This window comes from Budorcas taxicolor, chromosome 20 (genome assembly GCF_023091745.1).
Source record: "Budorcas taxicolor isolate Tak-1 chromosome 20, Takin1.1, whole genome shotgun sequence".
NCBI classification, from domain to species: Eukaryota; Metazoa; Chordata; class Mammalia; order Artiodactyla; family Bovidae; genus Budorcas; species Budorcas taxicolor.
Genome location: NC_068929.1, coordinates 24,287,126 through 24,299,709, shown reverse-complemented (window position 1 = coordinate 24,299,709; position 12,584 = coordinate 24,287,126). Strand labels below are relative to the sequence as shown.

Genomic DNA, 12,584 nt, shown 5'->3' with positions numbered 1-12,584 from the left:
CCAGTCCTGTGGCCACTGCTGAGTTTTCCAAATTTGCTGGCATATTGAGTGCAGCACTTTGACAGCATCATCTTTCACAATTTGAAATATCTCAACTGGAATTCCATCACCTCCCCTAGCTTTGTTCATAGTGAGGCTTCCTAAGGCTCATTTGACTTCACATTCCAGGATGTCTGGTTCTAGGTAGTGATCACACCAACATGGTTATCTGGGTCATGAAGATCTTTTTTGTACAGATCTTCTTTGTACTTTTGCCACCTCTTTGCCGTCCCTCTAATAGAGAGACGGGATTTCCCTGGTAGCTCAGTTGGTAGAGAATCTGCCTGCAATGCAGGAGACCCAAGTTCGATCCCCAGGTTAGGAAGATCTGCTGGAGAAGGAAATGGCAACCCACTCCAATATTCTTGCTTGGAAAATGCTATGGACCCAGGAGCCTGGTGGGCTGCAGTTCACGCTGTCACAAGAGTCAGACACAACTTAGCAACTAAACCACCACCAATAGAAGGAGTACTTATTAATCAGATTTTATAAGGAATGAAAAAAGACTGTCTAGCCAAAGACTTTAGCCAGACAATAGAACTTTCTGCAGTTATGACAGTGCCCTGGACCTGCACTATCCAGTGTTGTAGCCACTGACCTCAAGTAGCTCTTATGCATTTGAAATGTGGCTAGTGTGGATGAGGAACTGAATTTTTAATTTTATTTAGTTTAAATATAAACAAGCATATGTGACTAGTAGCTACTGTATTAACGAGCACAGCAAACAAAGAATTCATAGCATCAGCGAAGATAATCGGGTAACTGCCTTGTTTCTATATGGAGCCAGATGTCACTTACAGTAATGCAGCAGGATTTTTGATAGATGTTAAAATGGTCATCGAAAAAAGGTGAGGGAAAATCCACCCAGAGGATTTTTAATTGTTATAGAGATTATTCTCTATTCTGTGCTGGTTTCTTTATACATCTGTCATACAGATTTACCGTCGGTTACTTTCACAAGTGTTTCAGGCTGGATAGTACTTTTTTTCCCATTTCGTAGAAGAGAGGAAACTGAGGTACACTGATTTAAAATAAAAAAAACCTCAGTATTCCAGAGCCAGTAAGTGGTGGAACCCAGGTTTGAACCCAGGTAGAGTTCTTCATGAACGCACCTGCAATGAATCTTTCCCACATTGTCTTTAGAGCATATGTGCACATTGCCTTAGTTCTCTTTGGGAACTGGGCTGGGAGGTGTTAAGAACGTGAGCCCTGGCACCACACTGGTTGATTTGAACCCTCCCTTTACTACTTACAAAGTGTGTGAAATTGAGCAAATTACTTAGTATCTCTGAGCCTCAACTGTCTCCTTTTAATACAGAAATAATAAAGGCACCCACTTATAGGGTTGTGATGAGGTTTAACAGTTCCTGGCACATTGTTTGAACCATATGTATTTGTCATTATCATTATTTTTTATTTGAAAGAGATTGATCAAGTATGTAAGGATGGTGATTTAAAGTGATATCAATAGATGAAATAGAGATAGGCTTTGGGTATGCTTCCCTAGAAAATAAGAGAGACCCTAATAATTCAGATAACTCAGGAAAAAGCACCCTGCTGTTCAGCCACTTTGGTGTCGCTGTCACTGGAATTACAAAGTTCCAGAATCTGCATGCCCTCATATCTTCGCTTTTCATGTTACATCTCCTTTGGTGTCTTTGATTCGCTCTGAATGCTGAGCAGTGACAAACACTAACACAGCTGGAAAGAGCCGTAAGATTTGCTTTTCGGTCTTCCAGCAGGGAATTATTGCCATGGATACCAGCATCAGAGGAAGGCTGGGGAGCTCTCTCAACTTCTTTCCTAAGTGGTCTGACATCTGTTTCTGGCAAGGCCAATAATGAATGTGCTGCTAGCTTCATAGCAAATGGAAGACTCATCCACACCTCTTTTGTTTTTTCCCCACAGATGGCCTCTGCCCAAGATGCCAGGTATGGCCAGAAAGACTCCTCTGATCAGAACTTTGACTACATGTTCAAGCTGCTTATCATTGGCAATAGCAGTGTGGGGAAGACATCTTTTCTCTTCCGTTACGCAGATGACTCCTTTACATCTGCGTTCGTCAGCACAGTTGGGATCGATTTCAAAGTCAAAACTGTATTCAAAAATGAAAAGAGAATTAAGCTCCAGATTTGGGTAAGTGACTTTGAACCGACAGCATCCTTCAGCCTAGGACATTGACTGTGTATGTGTGTGAGGCAAACGCTTTCTGCCTTGTTCTGATCCCATGGGGGCCCATCAGCCCCCATTGCCAGGTTCTTTGCCACAGCACATTCTAGGTCAAAGGCCAAGAGAGTGATGCCTCTCTAAGGTGTGGAGACTGAATTAGACCTTGTTGTCATTTGATGCTTCTCAAGACTCTTCAGAGGAAAGAAAATCCAAATGTCTGTCTGTTGTGGTAAGGAACACTCAATAGAAAGTCTGGCTCTGTCTTGTATGGTCTGTGTGACCTGGAGCAAGTCTCTGAGTCCTTCTCTGACACTTTTCTAATTGACAAAATAGGCAAACTGAAACTAGCCTTTTCAAGTCACAGGAAGCAGCCTGCCCTGGTCATTTTAAAGCATATTGTAGAGAAAGCTTAGGTTTATCCCTTCATAATGCCCTAGCTAAATTTTGTAAAGTGTGTATTTAATCTCCTCAGACTTTGTGCTTTCAGCAACAAGAGTTATGTTTACCACACAGTCCAACCCAGCAAGACACATGAAATAAAGTATTTATTTTAAACAGGGTTTTTCCCTAAGGAGAAGGTTCTTCAATAAGTTTTGAGGCTGTGTACCTGGCTTTCTGCCTCTTCCTCACCCCCTGTAGAAGATCAGAGATTCCTTAACTAAACGGTTGTGATAACTGAGGAGAATAGCAAGTGACAAACAGAAGAAAAAGTACATATGGGTAGCAGGTTTGAAATAAATAAGAGATGAAGTAACAAAAAAAATTGACTATACCAATAGAGAGTTATATAGTATTTTTTGTACATCATGTAATGTATGGGCACCATGGTAGAATGCTTTTATAGTGAGTTTTGGTCCCCTTTCTCTGTTCTTTTGTACATCTGCCACTCAGATGGATTTGAGCTATAAATGGATGTTTCCCAAGAATTTAGCTTTCTGTCTTCTTCTGATACAATTCCAACACCTACTAACATTTGTTGCTGGTGCCAGGGTTGATTTGTAGGACTGATGATAAGCTTGCCTCCTCAAATATGGAAAGCTGAAAGAAAGACAAATCTTGGAGTAAAACACTTACATTTTTTTTTAAAGGAAAGATCCCTTAAGATATCTGTATATAATAAATATAGCAGATGTCCTTTCATATCTTAAAGCTCTTAGGAATAAAATTCAAAGATGCAGATATACATACAGGTAGATATCCTCTTAGGCAGCTTACAGTAGATTATTAGATTTTACTTATTCTCATTATGGAGTTTTCAAAGTCTAATTAGAACTCAGAAAAGAACTTGGAAAAATAGACCCTGTTCCCATTGCTGCTCTACTGGTTCCCAAAGATATTTTTGTTGGGTGGATCCCTCTTTAGAAGCATGCAGCCCTGTATATGGAGACAGAAAAAGCTGTGTTTATTGCTTCACATTCTCTTCCTTTGAGCTTTAAGCAACTGATTATTATATGGAGATAACTTTCAGATCCAGGCCTAAGAAAGGTCTCTTTGTTTTTATGGACTTTGATGAATTGAAAATTAATTTGGTAACTACACATCTCTTACCTTTGTGACCATGTTCTTTCTGCTAATACGGAAGAACTGTTATTTCTCTGGCTGACAGCTCCTGCCATTAATCTTAGGAATGTTTAAAGGTGGTTGTTGTGATTGTTTAGGTAAAACACCAACATGGTGTATAAATGCAATCCTATAATTTCTAGCAGTTTCTCAATTTAGATTCTTGAAAGAATTGCTCTGTAGAGATGTAAAGTTATCTGTCCTTAATACAAAACAGATATACTTCAAATAATATACATTTTTGAGAATTATAATCTCATACTTACAAAAACATTTCAAAACCCTCAGTGATAGTACCAGGCCAGAGTTCACTCGTGTACATTGAAGTTCGGTTGCATCTGTTCGGGTCTTCTGCGTGAAAGTTGCTCTTTTCTGAGCCTTGCAAAGCCCAATTTGGCTCCCTGAACTGCTTCTACTCTGATACCTCCTTGTGCTTCTCAGTTACCATTAACTTCACTAAAAAGCCCCTGACATATAAATCTGTTCAAATTTGTCTCTACTCATCCATAATCCAGGCTTCCCCAGTGGCTCAGCAGTAAAGAATCTGCCTGCAATGCAGGAGACATAGGAAACGCAGGTTCGATCGCTGGGTTGGGATGATCCCCGGGAGAAGGGCGTGGCAACCTACTCCAGTATTGTTGCCTGAAGAATCCCCATGGACAGAGAGGCCTGGCGGGCTACACTTCAGGGGGTTACAGAGTCAGACACGACTGAAGCAACTTCCATGCACGCATGCATCCGTAATCTACCATTTCCCCAAAACCTCTAATTCTCTTCATAGCCCAGTCCAGCCTGGGAGCTCATTCTCCATTCTGTGGACACCCACACTCCCTTCAGGGATAAGCCACCCAGGAACCCTTCACCCAGCTCTCTCCTCACCTCAGTCACAATGGTAGTCTATTTTCTTTGTGATCAAAACAATCTTATTTCTTCCTCTTAGGGACGTTGGAAACTCTTAACATGCCCATGATTCTGGGGGTATGAAAATAGATTTGACACTACGTTATTCCAACTGGTCTACTAGATTGTGAACCACTCAAAAGCAAAGATTTTGGCTCATTGAACCTATAGTATAGTTGGGAAAAGAAATGAATACTCATGGAGTAATTGTATGTCTATAAGCAAATATCAAGCTGTGTAAATATTATATGCAGCTAGCATTTATTGAACATATACCTATGCCTTATATCCAATTCCCACAACAACCAAACTCTTTATTATTACTCCTATTTTATACAAGAAACCTGAAGGTTTTTGTTATTGTTCACTTGCTAAGTCATGTCTAACAAATTAAATAGCTTGTCCAAGATCATAGATGTCAAGGGGTTGATTCCAGGCTAGGTCTATCAAATTCTAATGCTTTGGTTTGTTCCCATTCACCATGTTGCCCTAATTAAGACGTGTTCTCATGAACAGCTGATAGAATCTTAGACAATGTATCCTGGGATGCTGAAGAACATGTTTTTGAAAGAGTTTGACCATCTCAATGACTTCAGTCATGCAGAGGAAGAAGGGATAAAGAGTAATAGGCTAGCTTGCTTAAATCTAAATATTCCTATAGTAATTCTAGGGGTTCTTGCTTTGTTATAACTATAGTGGGAAATAATTAGTTGTGTACAGTTTTTTTTACTTTATTTATTTGTGACTGTATCTGGCATTGATGGTTTGCCATTTTATATTGCTAGTAGAAGGCAATAGCACCCCACTTCAGTACTCTTGCCTGGGAAGTACTCTCCCATGGACGGAGGAACCTGGAAGCCTGCAGTCCATGGGGTCGCTGAGGGTCAGACATGACTGAGTGACTTCACTTTCACTTTTCACTTTCACCCATTGGAGAAGGAAATGGCAACCCACTCCAGTGTTCTTGCCTGGAGAATCCAAGGGATGAGGGAGCCTGGTGGGCTGCTGTCTATGGGGTCGCACAGAGTCGGACATGACTGAAGCGACTTAGGAGCAGCAGCAGTCAAACATGAACTGTTTTCCCCAGCTAATAGTATTTTTATGCACTTGTATTAATGTGTAACAAGTTCGTTAGTGAGTTAGTTAGTTAGTTCAGTCGTTCAGTTGTGTCTGACTCTTTGCGACCCCATGAATCGCAGCATGCCAGGCCTCCCTGTCCATCACCAACTCCCGGAGTTCACCCAAACTCATGTCCATCAAGTCGGTGATGCCATCCAGCCATCTCATCCTCTGTCGTCCCCTTCTCCTCCTGCCCCCAATCCCTCCCAGCATCAGGGTCTTTTCCAATGAGTCAACTCGTCACATGAAGTGGCCAAAGTATTGGAGTTTCAGCCTCAGCATCAGTCCTTCCAGTGGACACCCAGGACTGGTCTCCTTTAGGAGGGACTTGTTGGGTCTCCTTGCAGTCCAAGGGACTCACAAGATTCATTAAGGTGTCCACAACTATCTTAGCCTGTACTATGTATAATCTGTTTCTACTTGCAACATTTCTGGAACCAAATGTGGGAGTTTTCCAAACCAAAGAATTCTTCATTTCTATGCAGATACTAACGAGATGTCCTGTAATTTAATACAACGTTGACACTAATTACCCAGAGTTAGCACAGATCCCACAAGTAAAGGAATCAGTTCCACAAACCGTATCCCTTCTCCTCCCATCCCCCAGTTCAGGCACCCATCACAAATCTGGGCCCCTGTGCTTTTGACCTACAGGATATAAATTGACAGGTCCACAACCCCACCCCTCATGGTTGATAAGTTGCTAGAACAGCTCACAGAATTCAGGAAAAGTTTACTTACTGTTACCAATTTATTATAAAGGACACAGCTCAGGAACAACCAGATAGAAGCATAGGGCAAATTTTTGTGGGGGACGGGGTGCAGCGTCCTGCAGTCTCTGGTGTGTCACCCTCCCAGCACCCTAATACATGCATCGACCCCAAAGCTCTCTAAACCTCATCCTTTGGGATTTTTATGGAGCTCCCTTTACATAGGCATGACGGATGCAATCCTTGGTCATTGGTGATTAATTCAGTCTTCAGCCTGTCTCCCCTCCCAGAGGTCAGGGATGGGGCTGAAAGTTTCAACTTTTTGGTCACATAGTTTGTTCTTCTTACAGTCAGCCCCTATTCTTTTTATTTTTTATTTTATTTTATATTGGAATATAACTGATTTACAATGTTGTAATAAGCCCCCATTTTGAAGCTATGTAGGTGTAAACCAGGAGTCACCTCATTAGCATGAACTCTTGGGTGGCAGGAAGGGGCTTATTATGAATAATAAAAGATGCTCTTTCACTCCCATCACTTAGAAAATTCTAAAGATTATGGAAGCTCTGTGTCAGGAACCAGGAGGAAGACCAAATATGTGTTTCTTATTCTATCACACTATCATAGCCTATTATATATTTCAAAGGAAGAGAAGCAAAATTGTTTCATAGCAATAAAAATCATCACAGATTAGTCCAGTTCATTATTATCTACCAAGAAAAGCTGTAGATATTCATGTAACTCTGATCACTATTTTAAACTGTCCACAAATAGAACTGTTTCCAGGTTAGGAAATGAAGATATAAGGAGAGGTGAAGTGATTTGACTTCACCTTACAGTTAGTGCCAGAGCAGAGTCTAAAATCCAGGTCTTCTTCTAGCTAAGCCAATCTGGTTGCTACTTCATGCTCAAAGTAAGTATCACAATTGTGATACATCTCACACCTTGTTTCCAGTGTTGCCATTAGGCAAAGAAACCTCAAACTTGAGGCTAGGGTAGTTCCGCAGTGTCAGCAGGAGAGAACCTGGGTGGTAAGACTGCCCAGTTTTTTATTTGTTGCTGTTCAGTCACTAAGTTGTGTCCAGCTCTTTGTGAACCCATGAACTGCAGCACGCCAGGCTTCCCTGTCCTCCATTATCTCCACAGAGCCAGCAATGTATTCCAACCATTTCATCCTCTGTCGCCCCCTTTTCCTCCTCCCTTCAATCTTTCCCAGCATCAGGGTCTTTTCCAATGAGTTGGCTCTTCACATCAGGTGGCAAAGTATTGGAGCTTCAGCTTCAACATCAGTCATTCCAATGAATATTCAGCGTTGATTTCCTTTAGGATTGAGTGGTTTGATCTCCTTGCTGTTCAACGGACTCTCAAGAGTCTTCTCCAGCACCACAGTTGGAAAGCATCAATTCTTTGATGCTCAGCCTTCTTTGTGGTCCAACTCTCACATCCATCCATATGTGACTACTGGAAAAACCATAGTATTGACTATACAGACCTTTGTTGGCAAAGCGAAGTCTCTGCTTTTTAATATATTGTCTAGGTTAGTCATAGCTTTTCTTCCAAGAAGCAAGAGTCTTTTAATTTCATGAGTAGGTTTTTTGCATGTGCAGTGGGGTTGGGGGGTGGCAGGGATTCTGAAACCACAGACTGGATTATTGGATTTGTAATGATCCACATTTAAAGAACACATTTTAACAGCTACTAAAAACATTGACATTTCTTTCTGGATGTGTTACACCTCCTGTTTGTGGAAGTTGATTACTGCCTTGGAATAAATTTGTTTAGAGACATACCATGGTTCATTTGTACTAGGTTACATTCCTTTAGTATCCTTACAAATCCCTCTGTCCTTCACTATATTAACATTTCTTGTTGCATTTTTATTTATTATCATTTCTGGGATTCTCAAGTCAAAATTTTTCAAAATTTTTGAGACTTCAAGTATTAGAGGTTATTCTTTTATTTTGTGTATCTATTTGATTCTATGAAGAATACATTGGAGAACAATTGTGTATCAGTTTTTTTCTTTAAATATAGTAAAATATTTCACAGCTGGAGTCTATAATGTTTTGCTTTTAATTTTTAAGTAGTTTAGCTTCAGGAAAGGCTTTGTAGAGTGGATTTCCTCCCAGTGAGAAGATTGAAAAATAATACAACACCCATTATTAAGAATATCTTAGTATTGTATTTATTTTCAGTGTCTGTATTACTAGTGTATGAACTTCGAAGTCTATAGCAATCTACAAAATTAAGAATACTGATAATTCTTGAAACTAGACTATGTAGAGAACTGGGTTTAAATTTGTGGCCCCCCTGAATAAAAGGCAAGTTCCTTTACTGAAAAAAAGCACTTTTCCTTTTTAAGTTAGGCCTGCATTGTTCAAGTCCAGAAATCAAGGTTTATTCTCACAAGTAAAAGACTTGACTTGAAAAATTGGAGGATGTAGGTTTAAATTGGGCAGGGGGCAGGCAGACAAAGGGGATAGCTATTTCCTTATTAATTAGAACTGGCATTTTATCATTTTTGCATTCTCTTTTTCCTAACCTCAACCTCACCGCTCCTTATCCTTTCTGTCCCTCTTTCCCCGTTCCCCATCTTCTTCCCTCCTTCATTTCTGAGCTCTGGCTGGCCTGAATTAGTAAGAAAGTCATCCTCCTGATGATCGGAGGCCTGCCACATGCAGATGTACCCATTGTGCCCTGGACAAGGGCACAAACCAGGGTTCAAGTGTGACTGCACTCCAGCCAGAGTGCCACATGCTGAGCTGTGCTCAGCTCCAGGAAGGGGTGCCTTTTCGTTTTCACAAAAATGGAATCTGCTCATCAAGCATGTGCTGCTGGTCCATATGCAACGAAAGGGAATTCTGATTTCCATCCAGCAGCCATATATGAAGGTGGTTGTCTCTATCAAAATCTAATGCAGGAGATGGATGAGTAAACTGAGAAGATATAAACCCTGCTTCCCCAGCTCAGTCCTGGAGGAAGACGGTATTTTAAAAGACAGGTTTTATTGTTAGTTAGATGTGTTGAGGCCCACAAATCAGGAAACAACTGCCCTTGAAATAGTAGTTTGTTATGCTCCAAGATTTTAAGAGAAGGACACATGGGCGTGGGGAGGAAGGCCCTTGGGAGGAAAGGGGAGTCCCTGAGTGGGTCAGCAGGCAGAAAGGGGAATGTGATGGCAGCCTCTATTGTGGTTTCTGTATAAGGCATGTAAGCAGGCTGAGGACTGGCTAGTTTGAATTCCTGCAGCAGGCTCTGGGGCTTAGTGGCTTTCCTAAGTCATCAGATGCCTGTTTGGCTCTGGAGTGATTAGGCCAGGGGGATAGTAGCCCAGTGTGAGAACCCAAGACTGGAATGTTTGCCCTGTGAGCTCTGTATTGATGGTTTGCATGAGTTCCAGTGAGTTGTTTACTGCCTCTCAGAGTTAACTAACTGAGCGGGGCAGTCCCTCCAGGATTCACAAGCCCCAGCTGTCAAAGCATCTGAATACAGAAAGGAAAGTGAAAGTGAAAGTTGCTCAGTCATGTCTGACTCTTTGCGACTCCATGGATTATACAGTCCATGGAATTCTCTAGGCCAGAATACTGGAATGAATAGCCTTTACCTTCTCCAGGGGATCGTCCCAACCCAGGGATTGAACCCAGGGTTCAACTTTGCAGGTGGATTCTTTACCAGCTGAGCCACAAGGGAAGTAAAAGACATGCCTAATACAGCAGGCAGGTTCTTAGAGCCCCAGGGGTGGCTTATGTCATTAATTCCACTCTGAAAAATGCTTATGATTTCAACCATTCTCACTACAGCCTCAGTGCATTTTTGGTTCTCAATATTTAGAGACTTCAACTGTTGGGATCAGGAAAAGATCTTTAAGATTTTCCTGAAAATTTGATAAGAGCATCACTTTAATGAACCCAGTGTTGACCCACAAAGTAAGCACTTTATGTGCATTTTAGAATGTATTTTTTGCCAAACCCCATGAAAGAATGTGGTTATTCCTATTAGCCCTGTTTAACAGATGAAGGAAATAGAGGCGGAAAAGTGGAAACAATGACAGATTTTATTTCCTTGGGCTCCAAAATCATTGCAGACAGTGACTACAGCCATGAAATTAAACAATTCTTGCTCCTTGGAAGAAGCGCTATGATAAGTCTAGACAACATATTAAAAAGCAGAGACACTACTTTGCCGATAAAGGTCTGTCTTGTCAAAGCTATGGTTTTTCCAGTAATTATGTATGGATGTGAGAGCTGAACCATAACGAAGGCTGAGTGCCAAAGAATTGGTGCTCTAGAAGACTCTTGAGAGTCCCTTGAACAGCAAGGAGATAAAACCAGTCAATCCTAAAGGAAATCAACCCTGAATATAAAGGACTGATGCTGAAGCCAAAGCTATAATATTTTGGCCACGTGATGCGATGAACAGACTCATTGGAAAAGATCCGGATGCTGGGAAAGATTGAGGGCAGGAGAAGAAGAAGATGATAGAGGTTGAGATGGTTGGATGGCATCACTGACTCAATGGACATGAGTTTGAGGAAACTCTGGGAGTTGGTGAAGAACTGGGAAGCCTGGCGTGCTGCAGTCCATGGGGTTGCAAACAGTTGGACATGACTTAGCCACTGAACTGACCTGATCCTAGAGAATGTTCCAAATGGATCTGAGAATGTGTGTGTATTCTGCTGCTTTTGGATTGAATGCTCTATTAATATCAATTAAGTCCATCTGACTTAATATTTATAGAGCTTTAGATCAATCTGATCTACTGCTCTATAAATAACAGATAGGTCCATCTAATTTCTTAATGATTTTCTGTCTTGATGGCTTGTCCACTGATGTAAGTAGAGTGTTAGAATCCCCCACATTGTTACTGTCAATTTTTCTTTTCGTGACTGTTAGTATTTGCCGTATGTATTGAGCTGCTCTTATGATGGGTGCATATATATTTACAATTGTTGTATCTTCCTTGATTGATCCCTTGATCATTATGTAGTATCCTTCTTGTCTCTTTTAACAACCTTTATTTTAAAGCCTATTTTGTCTGATATGAGTGTCACTTCTTCAGCTTTCTTTTGATTTCCATTTGCATGGAATACCTTTTCATCCTCACACTTTCCATCTAAATGCCTCCCTAGATCTGAAGTGGGTCTCTTATAAACAGCATGTGTTAATGTATGGATCTTATTTGTGTATTCATTTTAGCCAGTCTGTGTCTTTTGGTTGGGGCATTTAATCCATTTACCTTTAAGGTAATTAATGATGTGTATACTCTTATTGCTGTTTTGGATTTGTTTTGTAGGTCTTTTTTCTTCCCTTCCTCTTTCGTTCTCTTCTCTTGTGAGCAGATGACTAGATTGCTTTGCTTTTTTTGTGTCTATTATAGACTTTCAGTTTGTGGTAACCATGAGGATTTGATATAGCAGACTGTATCTGTATAAGATCGTTTTAAATTACTGGTCTTTTAATTTCCAAAGCATTTGCTACAGTCTGCATTTGTACGCTGGTCTTCTTATGATCATTGGTTTTGGTACCATATTTCTGTGTTGATGATTTCCTACCTTTACTGTATGTTTGCCTTGACTGGGCAGCCTTCCCCTTTGTAATTTTTTTGTTTTCTACTTGTGTCTGTTTCTTTTCTGCCTAGAGAAGTTCCTTTAGCATTTTTTGTAAAGCTGTTTTGGTAGTGCTGAAATCTCTTAGCTTTTCTTTGTCTGTAAGGCTTTTGATTTCTCCATCAAGTCTGAGTGAGAGCTTTGCTAGGTAGAGTATCCTTCATTGTAGGTTTTTCCCTTTCATCACTTTATATATATCATGCCACTTCCTTCTGACCTGTAGAGTTTTTGCTGAAAAATTAACTGATCACCTTATGGGGATTTGTTGTTTTTTCCCTTGTTACTTTTAATATTTTCTCTTTGTTTTTAGCTTTTCACCATTTGATTAATACATGTCTCAGCATGTTCCTCCTTGGGTTTATCCTATATGGGACTCTCTGAACATCCTGGACTTGAGTGAACATTTCCTTTCCCATGTGAGGGAAGTTTTTGCACCATTATCTTTTCAAATATTTTATCAAGCCCATTCTTTTCTTCTTTTG

The 12,584-nt window shown here is 40.6% G+C and overlaps 1 protein-coding gene across 1 annotated transcript in view; it reads left to right on the top strand.

The window, feature by feature from the left end:
* The first annotated feature begins 1,947 nt into the window (after positions 1 to 1,947).
* Positions 1,948 to 12,584, top strand: part of RAB3C (RAB3C, member RAS oncogene family) — a 262,371-nt gene continuing 251,734 nt past the window's right edge. The window contains exon 1 of the mRNA XM_052659277.1: positions 1,948 to 2,175. Coding sequence (XP_052515237.1) covers positions 1,948 to 2,175 — 228 coding nt within the window. The remainder of the gene's footprint in view (positions 2,176 to 12,584) is intronic.